A 24,684-nucleotide genomic window follows, 5' to 3' on the forward strand; every position below is an offset into this window, starting at 1 on the left:
TATAATTATATTACACTATTGTACTCTCCGACGGACTCTGCGTTGGTAATTGTGCTTATTGAGCTATTTATATTAAATGGGATTTTGTGTCTAGCCTAGAAAATGATGGAAAATGAGATCAAGAAAGTGGCAGAAATTGATCGGCTGTAATTGTTGTTGTTAGTTTTTTTGGTGATGATTCCAGTGAAGTGTGAGACTAATGGTTTCGTGGGAAGAAGCCCACCAGCTGATGATCAAACGTCTGGACTCGTCTCCTCGGGACGGCTTGGTGTAGCTTTATCCTCCTCGCTGCTCCATCCCTCATATTTAATATATATTTCTTAACCCTTTCCTTCTGAACATGGACAGCACAGCGGCTAATTATAAAAAGAGAAATCGTGCCCTCCTTCTGTTAATTGTCTTCAGTCATGGGTCGAGGGCTTCAGAAGCGTTCATGACAAGATTCCCTCACTTTCTGTTTATGCGCACAGATCTACTGCGGGTCTCGCTAAACAAAGCAAAGCTGAATCACACAAACCTGATGGATGTGATCATAATAAACAGAAACTTGCCCTGCACAGGATGGAGCTTGTCTCCTCTTCTCAATGTCAGACTCGTCGGGGTTCCGTGCTCAAGTCCATTTCTATAAAATATTAAAGAGCGGGTTTCCTGTAATTAAAGGAGCGGGTGCATCTGTTCAGACGCGGCGGTGCTGTAATTAGCCCTGATCAGAGTTGTTTTGTGATGACAGCGCAGTGCAAACACACTGGCACCACGCAGCAAGGGGCAACAGGCCATGGCCACACACGCACACACACACACACACACACACACACACACACACACACACACACACACACACACACACACACACACACACACACACACACACACACACACACACACACACACACACACACACACGCGTGCTCTTAAGAACAGGACGGGGGGCTTCTCTTTGTCTTTCCCGGTTGTAGAATTATCTTCATTGCTATCCATTTATTGATCTGTCTCTTACTCATATGTAATTCTCTCCATCTGTCTTCTCTTCTCATCTAATCTGCGCCAGCTCTTAATGGCTGCTATTCCCGCCATGAACAAGATAGTAATGTGCCCCGGTAGCTGTTATGATGTGAAATGACCCTATTGATTGCTTACCCTGCTGACAAAGAAGGTGGCAGATACCACTTATTACTGTTAATGAGGTGCAGAAAGCCTTAAGTGAGTCCTCCGTGTGAAGCCTGCAGCGGTGGTTAGTGAAGGCGACAGTGATCGTCTCTGTGTGGAGAAGAGAAGACGTTACAGATGCTTCAGCGAGACTCAGGTGTGTGTCTGTTCCTGATCTCCAGGTTAATGTTCCCGCTCCACACGTCACTCCTAAATAACGTTTAGTCTCAGTCTTTCCTTATACATGGAATCAGACTCGGAAGCTTTGTACCTCACGAGGGACATCTTTGTACCCTACCTATCTTTAAAAGATTTTATTATTATAATTATTATTATAAAGTCAGTTTTTAGAACTATTTGCACATAATAATTTCATTTAACAAATGCACTCTTTTTTTTACCTTTTTTTTTCTGAATTTTTTTTCTTATATAAGCTCCTGGGCACCACAGAACCGATCTGAGTTGTGCCGAGTCTCTGGTGCTGGTGATGACCGCAGTGGTCATCTGTTACACAGAACAGTCCCTGACCGCTCCGCTGTGACAGCACTCCTCTGCCAAATGACTTGCTCAACCATTAATGGAATGCAGAATGTCATTGTTCATATTTCATAATTAATCATATCCAGCCCTGCAGCTCTTTCTTCCTGTTGTGGAAGCGTGTGTATCCGGAGAACACATGTCGTTTATCTCAGATTTTTAATACAAGCCAGCTCAAAGCACTTGTAAATACTAGATCATGTCCCTGTCACTTTCACCACAAACATGCTGATCAATATCATCCGCTTGCAATAACATAATGGTTTAATATATTGCTTGTTTATCTGTTTTGCAAATGAATAAATCCCGTGCTGCGAGGCTCCTGCTATATTTCAGCGGGGCCGGGTTAGAGATCTGTGGGAACAGTCGATACTCTCATATGTTCAGTGGTGAAATGAATGACCCAATCATCTCCATAAGAAAGCTCATTTTAAAGAGTTCCCTGTCCACTGATCAATGCACTTCTTATAATCTTTATCCCTGTCTTTTAAAACAACCCCTTCTTGTTAACATGGAAATTAACCCCTGTACTTCACAAATGCATATACTGACAGTAAAACTGCACACTTGAAGACCAGTTCGTACTGTATTGTATATAAAAAAATAAAAAAATCGTATTCTCATTCTTCTGGACGTGATCCAGCCCAGTGTACACAATGCGGTGGAAGGACAGAAAGTTGGATTCAATTTAAGTGATTCCTTTTGCATCGATGCAAATTAAAATGTCCTTAACAACCCGGCGCTGCACTTCTCTGAAGTGTTTCATTAGGAAAATGAAAGGAAGTAGAAAAAATCAATAGCATTTGAAAATTAAATTAGCCATTTTGGGCGCATCAGATACACACAGGTTTGCACATGCAGTGGTTTATATTCTGAGAGTTTACAAGTCCTGGCATCATACGAGCCATTACTGCATTTCTGCCTTAACAAGCTCAGGTCAAATATATGTTACAAACAGATAGAGGAAAATAAACCCTAAACCTAGCATAATCTGTTCCATGTGTGGTTCACTTAAACTGATATTTGATATTCGTCAATGTGTAGCACTTTGAGAAAAGACTTTCAATCGCTCATAACTTTCTGTACATAATAGTCCAATTTATTAAAAAATATTTTTTCTTCTGCTTCCCGTATAATGAGTTGTATTGTGCATAAATCCAGAATTTAGCAATAATTTAGCATTATATTGTGCCAGCCTTGTATCTGACCTTCTATACCCCCCCCCCCCCCCCAAATGAGCAAGAAAGTTTTTGAATTTGCAAATGTATGTTTTTTTTCTTTTTTTATAGAATAAAGCAATTATTTGTTGAGGTTTGATTCCTCATTTAATATGTGATGTGCACACTATGAGCAGATGCCACCATAATAGACCAATTTTCATGTCTAATTCTACATTCCAGTGTTATTAATTTAAAGCCTGCCAACACAAATTAGCCCTTTGTCACAAGAGTAAGTGACTCTTCAGCTGAAGTGAGAGATGTGTGTGTGTGTGTGTGTGTGAGAGAGAGAGACCCAGTCCCTGAACATCTGGCAGCATGTCACAGGGATGTTCAGTGGCTGTCATTGTTTGTGATGAAATAATTTCATAGCATCATGGTTAAATAAGAGATACACACATGCACACACACTTTTTTTTTTTTTGGACAACTGTAAAACAAAGAGAGTAAAACAGTGCAAGTGTGAGCATTACACATTATTAAAATGTGAGGAATCATGTATTCTGCAGCATGGATAACACTGGTGTGTTTCTTAGAAAAATACAGCCCAACATGTCTGCTGTTCTGTTTTTATTGTAAAATGATCTAGGTATTGAGCTCTAGAGAACTGTCAGAAAATAGGGTCAAGAAAGCAGCAAAGCAAATTGAATTGGCAAATTGTAAAGGTTTAGCTCGGCACTAGTTATTCTCTTTCCTCTCAGTCCTGTCAGATGACGTGCGAGGCATTAGACTGAATTCATGTTTAACATGACATTTCCTGCTTCCTCCATCACCGTCTCTTTAAACACAACACTGCTTGTGTGAAGCTTCAGAAACAGTATTGGAAGTAAAGAGAATTAAAAGTTAAAAACAACTGAAAAATGAATGCCAAAAGAAAAAAATGTATTTAGAAATCAGATGTCAAAAAAGTGCCAGATTAAATGTGGGATCCTTTTAAATTCATCTTCTCATCTCATCTTCATCTTTTCCGCTCTATATGAACAGCACATTTACTAGTGGCCCTAACTGTGTGGCCTGTGCAGTGCAGGAAATAAGGAGGTGTTTCTCTGAAAAGGGCAAAAATGCAAGCAAGGCCACCTCAGAGTGCTGAGTGTGTGTTTAGGTGTGTGTGTGTGTGTGTGTGTGTGTGTGTTTTACTCAGAGAATGTGTGTGTTGGGAGGGAGGGGGTAAAAGTCCCTTTGAGCTGAAGATTATTGGTACGCCACAATTTACAAGAGATATGCCGTCATTAGAGCTATAGTTGGTGAAGGACCAAACCACTGGGTAAATCTGCCATGAAATACTAAACTGAGGCAATAAAACCTGAGCATTTGCAAGAAAATGGAAACAGATGAGGCGCTGTAAAGGATACTTGATGAGCATATATGTGTGTGTGTGTGTGTGTGTGTGTGTGTGTGTGTATGAGACAAAGAGAATGGAATGTGAACTGTTAGAAGAGAATAAGAATTTGAATGTGTGTGTGTGCGTGTGTGTGTGTGTGTGTGTGTGTGTGTGTAAACACTACGGTACAACAGTCTTTGCGAGTTCCTCAAAGCCACATGGGAACGCTTGCCAAAAACAGCAAATCTTTGGCAGAGACGCTGCAGGCTGGGCATGGCATTGTGAGGACAGCCGCGAGACCACCAGCACATCGTATATGGCAGATAAACATATTCATCTATGCATTCAAATTAATACTTTTACTCTAATATTACTTTTACACTAATAGAGTAAAACAGAGAGAGAGAGAGAACTGATGAGAGCATTATGTTGTCAGTTCTCAGCCATACACAAGTGTGCTGTAGTGTATTTATTGCAGAGGTTTCTTGAGGTTCTGGTGTCTTGTTTCTACTCCTATGAAATGGACAAGTGTTTTTTTTTTCTTTCTCAGTGAGACCACTTATTTCCAGTTGGTGGTTCTTGTGTAACATGTCATTTAATCATTTTTGAGTGGGTTAAGTTCCTGTACAGTGTCCTCTCTCTCTTCGAGCACACACACACACACACACACACACACACACACACACTGCTTCTGGCTTCTGCAGAAGAATGCACATGTAAATCTAACATATTGTATGCAATTTAATATTTACACCTGTAATAAATTGGCATTAATAGATGAAAAAAAAGTAGACTCGTCACTTTTTTTAGGTCCCTTTAAGTACTTTAATTACAGTACTTAAAAAAATAAATAAACATCATGACACCAAATAATTTTCAAAACCATCTCTCACTGTCAGCACATTGTTAAAATAAATAGCCACTTTGAGGCTTTTACAGTATGACCAGTCCATTAAGAACATGTACTGCCCCAAGTGTGTGCATATATATATAATATTTATTTCTCCAGCTCTTGGAGGTGTTTTAGAGGCCCAATCTCTTTAATAAACACATCTGTGTCATGAAGACACGTTAATCTCTTTAACCCTTACTCTGTTTGTCATGTTCGTTCAAGAGGCTGATAGTGAAGGGAAGGTGCATTATAAAGTATGAGTCAATTAGAGCTGGTCTCCACCGGTGTCGAGTGCTTGACAAACTTCTGTTTCTGAAGTGAAGGCATCTGTCTTCGTTATTGAAGCAGTACTGGAGGAAATGCTGTGCTGCTTAGTAAAGCAAAGACTAACCGTGGTTAATAGACAGGCAGTTTAAGGGTTAACCTCACAGAGTGATTTTTAATGTCCCTGTTGGATTTAAGAGTCTAGGCTACAAAAGCCCAGGTTACGGTCTCTTTGTGTCCTATGCTGACCTAAGTGAATTTGAATTTTTTAATGAATGGTTCAATATCCAATTCATTAAAGTGGCTGTTTTATTTGATGCATTTCTGTAGGCAACTGGAGAGGAATGAATTGCAAGCTTAATGTTTATTGGAAGGGATGAGAGTCTGACCCTTTCTTGATAGGATCGTAGTCACAGAAGCGCTACTCAGCGCGTCCCTAAGCAATAGAGGTTTGGTCGATTCTTGGCTTACACCTTTGCAGGGGAAAGAAAATCGCTAGAAAAAGAAAGCACCATTACAGTATTTCATCTTTAGAGGAAGGTGACAAGATGCTTTGGGACACGCGTCCTCGTCTTTTTCTTCCTGTGTTTGCTCAGGTCTTCTGTCTCGTTCTCTTGCAGACACAAATGTGACCGTACTGTGGCTTTTTCTGCTTGTACTTTTATTTTTTTTTTTTATTTTTTTGCATGACATATAAGATTAACTCTTTCCCGTCCAGCCATCATTTTCATGACCCCCAATTATTTTGTTGAATGAATACCTGAACATGCAATATGTCAAAATAAAGAGCAAAGCCTTCACTTCTAAAGAAAAAAACAGTTTTATTCTAGCTTCATGCATTCTTTCTTTAATTATTATTTTTATCAACACTCAGATTTGGGCAAGTTTCATAAATAAAGCACCATTTTGAACCAAAAGCTTAAAGACGAGTAATTTTCATCTGAATGAATCCAATCCAACTTCTTATTCTGAAAGTTCTTTATATGAACCCTTTATGTTGCAATCTGATTCACGTTTGTTCACGTGTGCATTCTAACACGCATAAAACTAGAGAAAGCAAATGCAGTAATGTCACACAAGCTACTGTAGATATAATTTATTATTTCTTTCAGAACATATCTAAAAAGACTTATTTAGATATTTAGTAAATATTCAGTTTCATCTACTGAATGGTTTGGAAGTCTATTGTAAATGTGAATATTGTAAATGTAGGCTAAGATGTAAATGTATAAACATACGCATGTTTGTAAGGTGACACTGCATATGTGCACAAGGTATTTTTATTCAGGTTCAGGTGTTTAAAGGCCCAAATTATGTCCTATTGAGCAGATTATTTCAGGTCTACCACTTCCAATCCATTCAGAAATATATTCAGTTCAAACTCTGAGGTTGGTTTTCATCAGTCCGATCACTAATGGTTAATAATTATTTGGTCGCATGTAAACATAGTGTAACACATATCCCAACATGTGTAACACAATATTAACAAGAATGGAGGGATATGAGACGTGAGTCAGAGATAATAATTGAAAGAGGAAGGCAGAGAGAGAGAGTTGCTCCTGAATGTGTATCAGATAGAGTTTTGAGGCCTGACATTGGCTGGAGACGTGCCAGATGTCAAGGAATGGTGTTGTTGTACACTGAGGGCACAGCCACAGTCCGAAAGTATTGATTTCCCTGCTTGTAGGAAGCCAGTAACTGTCATGTGGAGAGGCCTGACCTTGGAACAGCCAAGACAACTATTCCCCAATTCCCAGCCGCCCGACTGAAGCTCAGAGCAATGCAGTCAAGACAACAACACAGCTCTGCTTCATGGCAAAGAGCGTGGGCTCATCTCACAGCAGAGAGAAGATAGAAACAGAGAGAGAGAGAGAGGAAGAAACGGTCCACGCTGTCCAGCTCCCCCGAGCTCTCCATGGGCAGCCTTGAGTCTAGTTATCACAGTGTTTGAAATGACAATAGCTTGACTTAGATTTCCCTCTAGAGACTTGAATCTGGTCTATAACTCTGAGATAGACAAGACGAGAGAGTGTGATGGAGGAGGGAGGTGTGTGTGTGTGTGTTAGGAGGTAGAGGATGTACTACAGAAATGATTCGTGTGGGAGTGTGACGCTGAATAAGACACAGCCCTGTCACCTGCAGACTTCCTTCAGAACGACAGACAGCAGCTGGAACACTAAGTGTTCTCCTCCTCCCAGAACTGACTGAATTAGATCTGGTTCGGATGGCTCCGTCTTTTTCAACATCACATATCCTGATTCTTCATCTTCTCCTCCTCCTCCTTGTCTTTCCTTGGCCACTAAAAGGAGACATCTTTCCATGGACTTTATAGGAGTTCCTGAGGGCTATTAAATAGTAATTAAACCTTAATGTTAATTGATTACAAAAGAAGATCGCAGTAATGTGCATTGTATTTGGATTTTTTTTGTAGCATCCGAATATTTCAGGAGCTCTACAAATTAAAGATGAAACATTAAAAACTGATTCCAAACCCCGTGAACGTGTGAACGCGCTGCTGTCATCCCTTTCTCGTCACTGACCTTGTTTACCAACACTGACATAGATCTGCTATCTCAATTTGCTCTCAGTGCTAGAGCGCGGTCCTGTAGGTCTGAATTATGCATGATGTGCTACAGCAAATTCATGTCACCAGCTGCCTAAACTATTTCACACGCTGATAAATGTGTTAAGCAGCACGAGGACTGCTGTCTGTGACACTGCTGCTTCCCCGGGGACTGGAAGCAAGGCAAGCCGTCGCAGGTTGGCACAGTACACCAGGGCTGGCACACACGGGGAGGCTGGCAGACAGAAATCGGTCATTTGCATGGTTCCTGCCCCACCATTTGTCTTTAAATGAGTGCACTTCACACACTAATGATTCCACAACAGAGCTAGACATGTCTCTGTAGACCAGAACTCTTAAGTTCCACTTAGAACAGATTATTAGGCTGTGGCACCGACTTAAAAGCCTTGGGGTGAAAAAAAAATAACCTGAAGGATACAGAATACTGTAGTCAGTGAAGCAAAGCTCTGCACAAACACTCTTCCATCTCGGCTCTTACCCTAACTCCAGCACTGTTCTTTTCTTTTCTTTTTTGGGGCAGATAAAAGGGTGACTCTGGACTGTACTATATTGATTCAGTGTCTCTTGTGCTACATGATTATTTTTGTCTTGTGTCAAAAGAAAAGAAAAGAAAAGCACTTAGCATTAGATAGGGAAAGCTAAATGAGTGAATGAGAAGCAGGCTGATCTGGGAACAGTCATGGAATAACATGCTTCTGTGACAGCTGGTGATTGGACCGTCAGGAAATAGCTTTGCTAGTCTCTTCACAGGGCTGGAGATGTACTGTCTGCACATATACATTCATTTCAAGGAGTTTGCAGCTTAAATCTATGTCTGAGTGGTTTGCTTTCATCTCCTTACCTCCTGAACACGAGAGGTTATTAAAGAGGGAGTCTGATGTATTTCAGCCCAGTATTACAATCAGAATCAAATATTTTCACTCTTAAGATGCTTTATAATTTTTGCCACTTGATTTTAAATGTTATGGCTTTCCCTCAATTTTGCATGGTTAATAAAGTCTGGATTAATCAGAAGAAATGTCATGAAGAAACAGAACAAACTGAGACCGACTCAATCCAGAAGAACTGTGCCAATGTCTCCAAAACACTTCAAGAACCTGCAACGCTACAGTTCTGTGCACAGTTTTAGACACTTGTGTAGAAATGCTGTAAAGATAAAAAATAAATATATTTTATTTTTAACCTTCTACCAATTTAACTAAATTAAATCAACACTTGACGTGACCACACTTGTCCTAGCTGCACCTGCACATTGTTTTTCAGGTAGTTTCAGGTAGTCTTGAAGAGTCTTGGAGACTTTGGCACAGTTCTTCTGGATTGAGTCTGTCTCAGTTTGTTCTGTTTCTTCATGTTCTTCCAGACGGACTGATGATGATCACATCACATCTCTGTGTGGAGCACTGGCTGCTGTCCGACCGCAAACAAAAATCTCACTGGATTATTAACATTAATGGCAAAAAAATGTTTGGAAATGTAAACTGATATTTCCTACTGACACACTACAGCAAAAGATAGAAATAACTGACTTTACCAGTACTGTGTGTTTATATATATATATATATATATATATTAGCCACTGATCAGTATTAGACTTCTGTGATGGAGGTAAATGATAAGTGGTTTGTTTTATTTTATTATTATATATTTATATAATATTTGTAATCAGTATTATAATAGAGATTGTCTAGAATCACCACTAAATCTAATCGTTCCAAATGTGCTGCTGTTCATAAAGATCATTGTAAAATAGATGAGTACTTTGAGCCTTTATTTGTCTGCTAGCTGGTTGGGAAGGTTTCTGCAGAAAGTTAAAGCGTACGTACTTGCTTACATAATTACACAACTGGTAAAAAGCCATGAAAACCCAACTTTTCAATTATGCAGTGTTTTCTGAGTCACCACAAGACACGATATGAATAAACATTATAATTTGTGTAACCAGTGGCTTCCTGCAAACACTTCTTTGGGAATCAAAATAAAATACATCACCCATCTGAATACCAGGCGCTCTGGAGGTTAAACTGAACACTAATCAGATAAACTAATCAGCCTCTTACCACCAGTCTCTATGTAATTGATTTCTAACAGTGTGATTCTCCACATTATTCTGATTTCGGGGAGAGATTCTAATTTTAATTTAATGTTTAATTAAAAACTGAATGGTTCTGAACATTGGGTGGACAAAAACTTCCTAAATACAGTCTGTAGAAGCATGACATCTATCCGTATTACAGTGACAAACATTTCTTTGCCAGCTGTCTTAATCTAAAAATAAAAAAATGCAGAAAACATTGTCAGACATGCACACACACGACAGTTAACACTTAACAATTTTTTTTTAGTAGTAGTAGTGTGCACCTAAATCTGTAATAATGTTTGAGGGACAATAAACTGTGTTTTCCTTATAATAGTCATATTAAATGTTATTATGCTGACTTGTAATAATTTGCAGTTCCTCTCAAACTGGAGTTTGGGTTCAGAATAAAAATGCCTCCGAGCCTAAAGAGAGAGGGTTTTCAGTTGGGACATAATTTAATATACCAAATGCAGGCTGTTTTCAGTGGAAATCGAAATGCACAGGATTTCTGTCAGGTTTATTACAAGCAATTATTATCTTGTTTTTTTTTTTCTCACTTTTTTAAATACAGTTTCTTGATTAAAAATTTCAGCTTCACCGCCTGTCTAATTAATTAGTGAGGCCATTCTGAGCAGAGCTGCTGGTCTAATTAGTCTGAATGGGCGCTGATGCTGATCATTCTGTGTTACATCTGTCCCGGTGCGTCTCCCTCAGGTGCACACACACACACACACACACACACAGCGACGGGGCGACCAGGAGGCACACATGACCCAGTTGTACAGTGACCTCTCGCCGAATTGTTAATCATGCACATAGCAGCAATGTGTGACAGGAAACAATTTTGTTACCAAAAAGAAGCAATAATGAAAAATAAATAAACATAAACAAAAGCAGTGGTTCATTCAGACACAGGCATCATCGTTGATCTACTGATCCAGCACTTGTGAAAAAGTAGTACACTTTAGTCACCAAAATTATTCAAAAAGTAAAATGTTTAATTTGACATTTTTACAAGGTGCATTTTAGATATTTACTAAAGTAAGTTAAGAAACGTCCTCGAAAATGGCCTTTATTCCATGAATATTATATTATCTGCAAGTACAGTTATTTACATTTAGCAGAGGCCTTTATCCAAAGCAAAAAACAATTTGTAAAGGATATTCGTAAAATATAATGTCAACTACTTTAGGAAGCAAGCTAGAGAAGAGATGAAATACTTGTAAAATATGAACTCAATCATTAATTCAATAGGTAATTTAACATATTGTATGTAATTATTAGACAGCAGCTTTAACCTGGCTATTTTTTGTTTGGCATACTGATGTGTGTTCACGAGCTATACTCACTGCTTCCTCACCAGCTCTCTCTGTACGGCTAATAATGATCTCTTATAAAGATTAAAGATTAAAAACATTGAGATAGATGGTGAACAGAGTCAGTTTAACATCACCGTCTGTCTGTAGAGCTGCGATGTTCGTTCTGTCTGTGTGTGGGCACGGGGCTTTGCTGACTTGGTAAGAAAAGGCTCGTTACAAGGAAAAACCTCATTTCCACTTCAAGGGAATATCTGAAACCTGATATCAGCAGTCCCTTCCCGTCTCTCTCTGTCATGTCAATGCTACGAAGAAAGGGTCCGTGTCTACATATAGCTGGGGGAAATGGCAAAGTGTACAGCCCTTTTCTCACTGATGCTGGAAAACGCCCAGCAGGACCAGGGGCGACGGGTTAAAAGTAATAACAAACCAGAAACCCCATAAGAGAGCCAGTAATATTTACCTGAAAGATCTAAGACAAAGCTTGATAAAAGTGCATATCGGCTCTGTTTCAACATCTAGAACATTGTACTTCAATGACAGCACTGAACCAGAGACAGTGTTAACAGCATTCAGCCTCTCCTCTGTGTGTCACGAGAGACTCGGCTGAGGTCAGAGGTCACGGCTACAGAAAGTGTGTGTGTGTGTGTGCGTGTGTGTGTGTGTACAGTACAAGATGTGTGCTACACACTAATGGGTTTAAATATCATCTAAGAAATGTTATGTATAACAGTAAAGGATTTTACTTATGTTGATTTCAAGCATCTCAAAGCGCTTTTTTTAATCAGTGTTGTTAAAGTCCACTCACATGTAAGACTTCCAAAATTAGAAATGTTAAAATGCAAACGAGACCTTGGGTTATTATTTTCTACTCTGTGTTTCTGACATTTTGTCGACATGAGTAATTAATTTAGGCCCTTTTTTGGGTAAGTCCAAAGAGCCCAATTAACATGGCTAATGTTGCTGCATCGTGTAAAAAACATTGGTTTTTAATATCTGGAGAATAGTTAAATGACTTCCCTTCATTATTCAAATGTCTATGCAAAGTCGCCACATGGGGACGGCACAAACACGATAATCATGCAAAAAACATGAATGGAGAAAACTGAGAGAGAGAGAGAGAGAGAGAGAGAGAGAGAGAGAGAGAGAATGCTACCCCAATAATCTAGACACCACAGATATTTACACTTCCAAGTCATTTCTTCTCTCTACTAAAATCTCTGTGATCCTGTAATCATCAGCCAACAGGCCACACTTTTCTTTCTCTCTTCCTTTCGGTTTTATTGCAATTTTATCTGTCCGTTTGACTGGGTTTTTAAATTGCATTATATTACACTTAGACCTGACACAGTTATGTTGCAGATAAATGTATTTGCTCATTTGAATATTTGCTCGCAGCTTACAAACTACACATGTGCTTACAGTAAGATTATGATCAAACTGATAATTAGATAAAGCAAGTTGCAATTAGCAGGAAAATGCTTGGGTACATTAGAATACACAAACGATCTAGAAGCCAAGAGACGGTGTGGAGGACAATTTACTGTTTATTTGAATGTGATTCGATGAAACGGTTGTGTGCTGTTTTTAAGTTTCACAGTTAATACTGGGTTTTAACAAGGGCGAGAGGCCCCCATTAAAAGCAGTGAAAGCAGCATTTGGCTGTGCTATCCACTTCATATTGCCCTACAAAATAAATATTACAAAGAGGTAACACATGTTGAGGTATGCTCAAAATTCAGCACATGCTGAGGTCTTGGATTCGAGGCAGACCCACAGCGTCAAAAGAATGTGTCCTTCCTCAAATCACTGCGGCTAACTCAAACCTTTTCACCAAGGGAAAGTTCCTCTTCCAAGATTTTTAAGAGCTATAAGTAAACACATAAATAAGGAGAGAGTGGAGTCTAACGACCGCTTGTGTTAATTCTCTCACGTGCGTGTATACGCGAGAACGAGGGACCGTGAGCGCGCACAAGAATAAAAAAAACACGCTTGTTTTGTTTTTCCCTTACCTCAGCACATCTGAGAGAGGTTTTTGGAACTGCAGAGCCCTGTCAAAACAAAGATGGCCAAGAGAGGCTGGAGAGGGACAGGGGCCCGAGAAAGAAGGAGCCACGGAGAAGGCAGCTGGAAACATGGAGCGTGTGGTTTCCCCCCCCCCGAGTACAGCTGCATTCACATGTGTCTGACTCTCTCTCTCTCTCTCTCTCTCTCCCTCGCTCTCGGTGGAGACTGTTACAGCTGGTTGTACTTACAGCCTTCTGTGGTAACGCGTGTGTTTCATTATCCTTGGACGTGTGTTTTGCACCAGTTCTAGTCGTGTTATTGTTAGGATGTGGTAAAATCATAAATATGGGATGCAGATTGGGGGAGGGGGTGGGGTCTGTGACTCGTTAACTCCGGGCCACTGCTTGTTCGCATGACTGTGTGGCAATAAAAGGTCTGCCGCAATTTGTAGTGCTAATGACTTAATACTGCACAGCCTAGAAGACGCACAAACATCCGTCAATAGCTGTATAATTGCATTGGGCCATCTTAGTCAAATGAAGTGGACCATTGTAGGATCCAGAGAGTAGGGTGGTAATTTTGTCGGGTCGATTGCAGGATGGCAATCAAATCCTTGGCAAACATTCCCTGCTGCATATGTGAAGAAAGAAAAAAACATGAAAAAAAAAAACCCTGTATAGCTTTAACTCTTGAGGAACAGTTCCACTGGGTTGTGTTTTAGGTTTAATCCTTACAAAAAACTTAAAGTAGTCAAAATTAATTTGTCTAGTGCAATATTGTGGTGGTTGAAAAAGCCCAGTCCGCTCAGAGAATGACCTGTGACACGCTGATACCCTCATCTCCTCTTCATCCCCTCTCTATCTCTGAACTTTGTTTGTGCTGATAAAGAGAGTGTGATGGACTTTCTTTGAGTCTGGTGGAGCACACATTCCAGCGTGTATCCAGCGCGCCGGAGCGCTGCAGAGGGAGGGACGGACGGCAGTGTCACTGTGGTCATGTAGGAGTCGCTCACTCTCGACTACACTCTTCTCATGCCTTTCTGTTACAATCTGATGCTCTTTATGCTAATGAAGAAACACAGTCTTAAAGGAGCAATACCTTTCTCAGAGGGACAGCTGTCTGAAGCTGTACATCATGCAGACACAGGTAATGCTCACACACACGCAGAATGAGGCGAATATTTCAGCTTACTAATGAAATGAAAACGATCATGCTCTTATTTTGTATTTTTTTCTTGTTAAAGTAAATAATAATAATAATAATAATAACAACAATACTAGTAAAACATTCAGTGACATTGCACTGAAAGTCATTTTTACATGCCAAATGTTTAAATTAAGAAAACACATTGTTTATTCATATGTCTTATACTAAATAACCAGATAAAATACAAGTTAAGTGAGCATTTCAAAATATCCAAGAGTAGTAGAATTCATTAAGAGGTGAATTTAAAGAGATTAAATGTGAGTTACTTGTATATGTTTATAGGGAGTGTATAGGTGAAAGGTCAGGATATTTCCCAGAAGCCCCAGAGGTCTTGTCTGTATGTCTACACATCCTCGCTGGTGCGGTGTACTCAGTATGTTACTGTCCCCTCCTTCTGGGGTCAACCTGGGAGCAGATGCTTGTCATCTGACTAATGCTGCTACTGTGATCCACATTTACACAGAAAAACACCGCTGCTCTTTGTGAGTTTGTTTCATATAGAGTTACTGAGTGTCTGTGTTTGCAGTACTGACGGTGTGTCTGTGTGTTTTATTAGTCTTCGTCCAGTTTACTCTACCTTGGTTGCTATCCCACATAATCTGTGTGGGGTAATCAGAGCAGGTGGCAAAGCCTGCTGGGAATAAGACTTTATCAGCAGAAGACTGATAAGAGAAGACTTGGAACATGCAGAGAGCACTACATACAACACTTCTTTGTAGCCTGTTTATTAAGTTATATGGGGAAAAAAGAGAAAGAGAAAGAAAAATTACAAAGAGAGAAAAAAATACATTGTTGTCATATTGCTGTAAATAAAAAAAACTAACCTTGATGCCCCCAGTGCATCCTTTCCAGATTCCAGCTAATAGATAGAATATTAAGAGCTATTTCAACCTGATTTAACACAAACCAAAAAAAAAAAAAAAAAATGAGAAAAATATATGGATATAGTTTGGTTCAGTGATGTAAAATATTTTTACTTAAAGCCAGATAATTTGTATGTTACAATTTTTGCGAAGTGTTTCTACTGAAGAGTTATAATAGCAACAGACTCTAATTTCACATTGAATGGTTCTGCACCTGATGAAGATGCACAAATAATATCCGTCTAATTCATGGATTTATTTTATATTAGTGATTTTTAAACAGAATTAAAACAAGTAAAAATATATATATTTATATGCAAGTGCACAAAATACAAAAGTTACAAGAGACATTATCTACAAACAAGTTGTAATATTATATTCAGTTAATTTTTAACTGCAATATTTAACTAAATATTTTTACTGGATTTAAAGCTTTAAGTCCACAGTCATTCTTTCTCTGAACCTTCACACACACACACACACACACACACACACACAGTAATTACTTATTGATCCATTATATTATTATGTTGATCCATATTTATATTTTAATTGACACATTTGGTCTCTTGTTGGCCCAGCTGAGAATAGCTTCTCATTCTAACATCATTATTTTATAAATACTTGAAATAATTCCTGGCCAGGTAAATTACTTATTATTTAATTAAATATTCAACATTTATATTTATTATATATATTTATTATACATAAATGATAATTAATGAATGAGTAACTATGTATTTTGCGTAGTGCTATGTAGTAACTATTTTTGCTCACTACTTTTCTCTGTACTATTTCATAAATTCATCTGTGGGTCGAAGTTCATCCAGGGGTCAATAGAGTGTGTGTGTGTGTGTGTGTGTGTGTTGGCCGTGAGGGTCACTCTGTGAGGTATACGTTTTGATTTGAAGACTAAATGTCCTCACTTTTATTGTGAAATACTTTGACGACGCACTAGTGCTTCATCTGACAGGTCGTCACAAGTCACAAAGGATTATAAATCAGCTGAAAGATGCTGTCGATGTAAATCTAGTGCTCTGCTCATGTTTTTTTGATCGGCAAGTTTAGGGTTTGGGGTTGGTTAGCTGATAGAAAATCAATGGAAGCCCATGCAATGTTCTCACTAAGATAGAGAAACAAACGTGTGTGTGTGTGTGTGTGTGTGTGACTGATGAAGAGTTTTATTTAGTATTTATAGTTGATATCACTGATATTATTATTATTATGCTATTTTACGAGAACTGAACTGCTTTCACGTTTTTGGGGTTTTCAAAACTTTCCCCCCCTTTTACTTTGAAAGTTTTTAAAGAGCATAATAGGCCACCTTTTTCTCTATAGCATTGTGAATGCGTGTAAAGATTGACCTGCGCTGTCTGAGCCGAGAGGAAGCACACACACACACACACACACGCGCAGCAGCTCTCCTGAGTGCTGGGGAGAGTATGTGGATTGGCGTTGTCCAAAGGAGGCCTGTCCACCATCTGGCTCAGGAATGTGCAGCCCCAATCAAAAGGATTGACAGAGGCCTCTCTTTGTCTGAATGCTCTGTGCCTCCAGATAGCTATAAAACACCTGGATCAATCAGCGGGTGACAGCACAGAGACAACGAGAGAGAGAAAGAAGATCAGTCGCTGGCAGACGCGGCTCACCTCCCTCCCCTGTCCTCCCGAGGCGTCCGCGTGCCCCCCCCGAGCCCCTCTCTCCAGCACTTTGAACACAGTTATGTCTCTGGATACTGCAGCAGGCTGTCACTGGTTTGATCTCTGTCAGCTGAGTCTTTGAGAGCAGCTCACAGGGTCCTCAGTGGTCCTGGACTTCTCTTTGTCTCTCTCTTCCGCTCAGTGTCCACTCTGACTGATGCTCACTGTGCTCTGTGTTTAGCTGGACCTGTCTGCACTGATGTGAATAGCGAAGCAGAATTATTAGAGTTGATGGAACAAACTGGCTGACTAGAACAGGCTCAGACCTAGAGCCAGAGAGGATGGTGCTCTACAGGCCACAAATGTTCACTATTCAATTCTCAATAAGTATTATTCTAAATACTTTTATTGTGGCTCATAGTTAACATAATACATTATAGAAAACAGAAAAGCAAGAAGTTAATGAAGTTAATTACACGGGGCAATTGTAACACACTCAATTCCTCCAATCAGAAATCAGCATTTGTCTGTACTTATTTTTCTACCTTTAACTTAACCTTTGTCCTTATTGGTGAAAATATACCAATTGTATTATGAGTGCACCTATATTTGTTTCTTGTATAAAAAATGACTAGTGTATTTCAAGTAATCTGTGACTCCTATATCAGTGCTTTCAACTTTAACATTAAACATTATTGTTCAGTAAGTAATATTTTATATAAATAGTTTTTAGGAAATGGTGTGTGTGTTTGTGATGGTGATTTTAGTTATATTATTCCGATAAGAGACCTAACCCTCCACTGTAAGACTTTTATATTGAAAGAGACTGAAACAGAATTGTAAACAAATAAGTTAATTTTTACTTTCGACAACAACAAGCAGAGTGAGTAGTGCTGTCACAGATCACCCCGAACAGATGAAAGATAGTACAACAAAGATATCGCTTTCTTCAGCGGACATTCAGTCTAAAGTTTTATTGTGAATATGAGATTGATCTGAAGAATGAATGCTGTATCAGATGCAGCTAATCACACTCGATCACTCTAATAATCTCTTATAATCTCTCTTATAATATTCTAAAGCAACATTCTTGAATTAGTAACCCATCTTGAGTTTATCTGTTAAACTGTAAAACAGATTTGAGTCTGTGGCGGAAGGAAGTAGTTCTGCATACAAAATGTTTATTTATTTACACATTTGCGCTGTCAAACTGGTGTATAAACGCAATATCATGCTCGTAGTTGTGTGTTATAGTTTCATATCAGCACAGATATGATTACCAATGGCACACATAGTTTTCTATAAACTAACATTAACAAAAAATATTAAATACAGAAACAAATGTGTACATTGATTAACGGAGACCTTATTGTAAAGTGTAAGCAATAATTAAATCAATGTCTCAGAAGATGAGTAGGTTATTAATGAGAAATCTTAGCGATTCAGCTGAATATTACAGTATCTATTCCAGCTGTAACTAAGGCTTGTTTAACATACGCAGTCTGTGTGATATCAGTATTCAGGCCTCGGGTCAGTAGCACACGGTTTCACTGTAATATCACAGATGCAATCCCACTGAGGAAAGCATGGAAGGGCCAAAGCCTGGAGAAAATCTGACTTTTTATTATTTATTTATCTCTCTTTATGTTGTGTAAAATTACTCTACAATGATGATCATCAACTCAATGATTTGTTTTCATTTTTAAAGCAAATCATAATTAGTCATTGTTAAAAATGTAAAACAGTTAGTGGGAAAGAGAGTAAGTCAAAGAGATGCATGAAAACAACTCCGTAAAGGGAATGATGAGGAAGTGTCAGTCGTGTCCAGCTCCAGCGCACGAGTTCCTTGATTCTTACAGTATCATCATCTGAACCGTGAACAGCTGTACACATGTAAACCATTCTAAATGTTTATGAATCCTTCTATACTGATAGAACATTCAATAAATAGTGTTATTTTTAGTAAATTACATCAACTAAATGCTTTTTATAATGCCATCACATTGATTAAAAACATTTGATATTAAATAATCTCATTCTGAAGCTCAGAGTATTAAAAGATTTGTACATCTCTAAAGTTGCATATGCATAAAAAAAGGTTCACATTTTATATTTTATCAGCATTTGTATTTTACAAATTGTCTTGTATGTTGTATGTTACAATGTCAATCCAAATGCACAAAATTAACACGGAAACTTTACAAATGAATATACACTTTATACTGGATATATGGAATGAAATGCTGCTCTTGAGTCTCAGTAAAATCAACTCCAAGAGAGAGTAAATTACATATATATAATTTATTATAAGTTGCTGTATAATAATGTGTAATAATCATAGTGCCCTGCCTGTCTCTTTGTCACATGTTTTCCAGCACACACTGCCAGTGCATTTATGGCAGAATATTGACAGCCTTTTGAAAGCTAAGCCATGAATAAGATCAAATCACAAATTGTGGTGGTAAAGAGAACAAGATGCTTTTAGTGTTTGCCAGTGACCTGATGTCAGCAATGTTGGTGTGTGTGTGTGTGTGTGTGTGTGTGTGTGTGTGTGTAAATGTAACAAACACAGGAATCAATAGAGATGGCTAGAATGATGCTTTAAGATCTCAGCTACAGGTTCAGCTGGTAATCGTTCAGTATTTTAGCATCTTCTCCTCGTGGAGTGAAGGGAGGAAACCTTTAGCTGCTGTTTCATACTGTTGTGCATTAGTACCTTAGAAGGACACGTGATCTGTTGTTGTTTATTGTTTTAAGCGTATGCCATTAATGTAAATGTACAGTATGAAAAAAGAGCAGCATTGACACTGCTGATCTGTTAATTAAACAAAAAAAATAACTATTACATAAGTTGTCAGACCCCACATTTGATGTTTCTATTTCCCTTAGTGTTCCTGCTTTATCTCTCTCTCTCTCTCCCCCTCTCTCTCTCTCTCTCTCTCTCTCTCTCTCATTTATCATGGCTTATGTGATAAATGACTGCGATACAATAGGCCTCATTCTTCAATGAATCATACATGTTTAGACCACATTGCCCATAAGTCAGCATGGCTTGTAAACTGATGTCATAGCAGCAGTTATTTTGTTTCAATGATTGATTCGGAGTAATTTTTCAGCTTTATCGATTTTTTTAATTTTTATTCTATAATAATAATAATAATAATAATAAAAATAATAATAATAATTGTTAATAAACAATTTTAAAAGCCCATCTGAATAAAAGTTGCTGAGTTACTGACCTGACTTGAGCTCTGTTCTGTCTTGTCTTGTCTCCAGTTATGATGGTGATTAATTAATCTGCTTAATCACAAATTAATCATGCATCAAATTTGGCTGAGAAATTTACCCCAAAAGATAATTTATATGTTATTATTGTGTAAAATTAAATCAACATCAAATACACATTACAAAAAAGTTGGTTTATAAAATTATTCAGCACAGAATTTATTGCAAATGTGTTGATGCCTTTCACTACAGCAACAGCCCTGCTTTTAGATCCACACCGCCTCGTGTTTCATATTTGTGTTCTCCGATCAGTTCGATAGCAAACCCTGTTAAAGAAGTCACTGCTCGCCACTGAAAATACACAATGTTATTATTATATTATTATAGAATGCTGGAAAAGATAACAATCAGGAAGACACATTTTATTTTATTTTTTCATTTTTAAATTCATCATCTGTGGACCCTGTCAGGCGAGGTGTGAGGGAACACGTTTCCTCCTGCCGGAGACGTTCAGTGGCGCAGTGATTAAGGAGACGTCTTATCACACAATGCCATTGTGTTGTCCTGCCAGGCGTTGGGACACTTAACCCCTCATCGCTAAAAGCTTTTGGGTTCATCTCCGGTTAAGTCTTCACGTCGAGTAATGGCAGCTTTTGTCAAAACAAAGGAAATTCAAATGGGGCAAAAGCAGGCCAGGTTTCAGGTGAGAGGAAGGAAGAGCTCATCTAAATGCCCCTACATGAATATGGCACAAGACAGAGAAGCGGACGCCTTGTTAGCACAACGTCAGTCAGCTTGACAGTCCGACACGAGCATGACTGCATTCGTTTCAGACAATTTACATTAATAAGTGACCACATCTTTGACTGAAAACCTTTTGGGGTATTTTGGGATATTTATTGCAAAGAATGTTGTCTTTAACTAAAAGACTGCATGATTTAACAAATGATATGGTTATTCATGTTTAATTAATCATAAATAGGCTAATAATCACAGTTTGAGAATTGTTCAGTGATGATAATTTGCTTGTGATTTTCAGGCCATCCGCTGTACTCTGGTAAACTGCACATGTGAGTGTTTCCAGCCTGGAAAGATCCACTTACGAACATGTGACCAGTGCAAGCATGGATGGGTCGCTCATGGTGAGTATCCGACGGTGTGTGTGTGTGTGTGTGTGTGTGTGTAAGCAATACATCGGTATTTATAAATAGCATTTACAGGCGTGAAATCATACATATGAATAGATGCTTAAACCTGCCATATGGACTAACAGCATCTAAAACAACATTATTACACTACATTATAAAAATGATTCATATTTAAAATTATTTACAAAATAAAAATAAAAAAATGATGTATGTTATTATGTATTTTATTAAAATATTCCTAAACCCTATCCTCAAACCTGAGCATTTTCAACAATAAAAAGATAACAGGCAAAACAAAAATGTACATTGACTTTTATGTGGTTTTATGTGTTTACCCTTGTGGTTTATTTTATAGCCATGTTTGAGTCACAATGTATTCAGAAACTCATTTTGTGTTCCACGGTGAACAAAATAAATATTGCCTAACAGTGAAGTGATTGCAGAATGTTTTATGTATATTAAGATTGTAAAGTGTAGCTTAGTTTCAAATGATGTATTACTCTGAAATGAATCTGAACCAGAAGTGACACAAAATAAACAGAATCAAATGTTGTCTTTCAAATGAAGTAAATGAGTCAAATTGAAATAAATAATGATTGGAAACTGATCGATCATAAATACAATAGAATCTGCTTATTAATTGCATTAATTTAGTATTCATAGATTAAATTAGATTCATCGATTTTTTTTTATTTTTTATTAATACTAATTGTAATTCATGGGTTTGTTATTCAATACATTTCTTACATCCTTTTCAATACACTCACATTTCTTTTTTCAATACACATATCTTTGATTTTCATTAAACACTAATTTTAATGCACAGTGATGCTTTCAGATGATTCATAATCAGCTATAAAGCTGATTTAGTCGTGGATTTATTATTTGACATTAATAACACTTACATACCAAATGTTTCTATTTGTTAATTGCTGTAGCCAAAGAACGCAAAAATCACTAAGTGAAAATAGAGAATATGGTCAGGAATTCCATCATTTAGTTACAAAAATATATATAATTAAAAAAGAAGCAAGAAAAGGGTTTTCCTTTGTCATGATTTGGGAAGTTACTGTGGTTCCAGTGCAGCAGTTAAAGTAGAACTTCATCTGTCTGATGGGTTGAATGAATTAAATGATGCTTTGTGATCAGGTAAACTCTCGCTGGCGTGTGTGTGTGTGTGTGTGTGTGTGTGTGTGTGTGCAGGAGCGATGGTCTTCACTCGATCCGTCTTTATCTGTCCTTTTATCTGGTCCCCTTCTCTCTCATCTGAGCCCAGTGAAGTTATTGCTCCTCATAAACCTGCCTCTTTATCCAGTCGATGTGTTCTGACTCGCAGATCCATTCCCTGTGCGCCTCTGTGTCTTCATACGAGCAGCTTTTAATTCTCTGATAATGGTCTTCTCACTTATTTCATTACACCAAGAAAAAAAAGAAAGTATAGAAAGGTCAAAAAGTAGCTGAGGTTCTGGTGCAAACATCAAATGAAAGAGATGACAGTCAGAAAGGATAGAGTTAAGTAAGGAAAGACAGAGGGAGAAAAAGACAGTTGGATTCATAGAGAGACAAAAGAAAACACCTGTTGGGTTGGGATGAAAGGAAAAGAGACAGGCCTAAAGGGACCATCACAGGGGCCCTTCGCCTAGTCTTAATTTCACTGAGAACTGTCAGCCGCTATCCTTCCTCTCCTCCTCTTCTTCTCACTCCTCTCTGCCATAGTGTTCTCATTTTGTCTGTAGTGTTGGCAGCCATTCTGACAAGTAGTTCTTCATTTTTTATTATGTTCGTGTCTAGCAGGGTCTGTTGTCGGGCAAAGACCCAGTCAGCACAAAAGTCATTCCTGGACTGAGGGGAAAAAAACAGGTGTCACACAGACAAAGTCATAGAGCGAGTGAGAGTTTGGAGAAGAAAGAGAAAGGGATTACACTGATGCCACTGTCAATTTCTTCAGACAAGCATCATTATCTAAGTGCATTTGGTTCACAAGGAAAATCAGCAAAATAAAGAACGCGTGTGTGTGGACACAGTTCACAGATCAATAATATGCTTCAAATCAAAGACAATACAGCACATTTATCTTATGTTATGGGTGCCTTGCTATGACCAGCTTTGTGTTGGAGATTTAAAGCCTGAGTTATTTCTCTGCCCTTTGATCATAATCTCATGCACTTAAGATTTCTCTCTGATGTGTTAGCGTTTTCACAGAAGATAGTTAACATTTTATATGTGCATATCAATATCTGTCCACGCTACACATTACATGTTAATATTAGACAAACAAATAATTGAAGTGGAGAGCCATTAAAGCACACATTATGTAAATATACTTCCTATCTAATGCATAGTGTATTCAAGTATTTAAATATAAGCCTTCTAATGAAAAGAAAATCTGAAATAGTATGCATTTATTATTAGTAACAAAGATAATAATTGTGTGTGTTTTTCTGATTGTAGCTCTAGACAAGCTGAGCACACAGCATCTCTACCACCCGACGCAGGTGGAGATCGTACAGTCCAACGTGGTGTTTGACATCAGCAGTCTGATGCTGTACGGGACACAGGCTGTTCCTGTCAGACTGAAGATCCTGCTGGACCGTCTCTTCAGTGTTCTCAAACAGGAGGAGGTTCTGCACATCCTCCACGGCCTGGGCTGGACCCTCAGAGACTACGTCAGAGGATACATACTACAGGTACGTTACAAACGACAAGAAAAAACTAACTAGATGGCCTAGCTGATGCCGTTTCAAAAATGAACTTTCATATGTTCCCTATATAATTTTAATACATAATTAAATTTTCATATCTAGACAAGAATGTTAAAAGCCATGCATAAAATAACCTGTGAACCATGGATTTTCAGTTCTGTGCATTTGTCTGTTTATCTGCACACAATAACATTCCCTCCTTTTCTGCCAGAGAAAAGAGAGAATAAATAAATAAACCGAGGGAAGAAAATGAGTGTGATAAGAAATCTGTCACGACTGCAGCCAATAGCAGACGATAGATCCGCCATGATGCTTTCCCTCCCTCTCACTCCTTTAATTGGAATCAGACACATTTCTTAATCAAAGGTACAGGGCTTTTGGGTTCGCAACAAAACCAAAGTGTTCCTGTATGAATTAGTTAAGAGCAACTGAACATGTGCTTGTGGTTAGCCTTGTGTGTCCAACGCCAATAGCAGAGCGAGGTGGATGGCTTTGGTTTGGAGACCATGCCTAAGTGGAACAGCATGCTGAGCTTGAAG

General features: G+C 38.4%; 1 protein-coding gene across 2 annotated transcripts in view; it reads left to right on the top strand.

Annotated features, from left to right (window-relative positions):
* The window catches only part of bnc2 (basonuclin zinc finger protein 2), a gene marked incomplete at its 5' end in the record, with an annotated part of 81,092 nt that overhangs the window by 17,475 nt on the left and 38,933 nt on the right, over positions 1 to 24,684 (top strand). For both annotated transcript variants that reach the window (XM_026271901.1, XM_026271910.1), the window contains 2 exon segments: positions 21,335 to 21,437; positions 23,895 to 24,130. In XM_026271901.1, the coding sequence (XP_026127686.1) occupies positions 21,335 to 21,437; positions 23,895 to 24,130 (339 nt within the window).

The sequence above is a fragment of the Carassius auratus genome, chromosome 1, assembly GCF_003368295.1.
Source record: "Carassius auratus strain Wakin chromosome 1, ASM336829v1, whole genome shotgun sequence".
Lineage (NCBI taxonomy): Eukaryota > Metazoa > Chordata > Actinopteri > Cypriniformes > Cyprinidae > Carassius > Carassius auratus.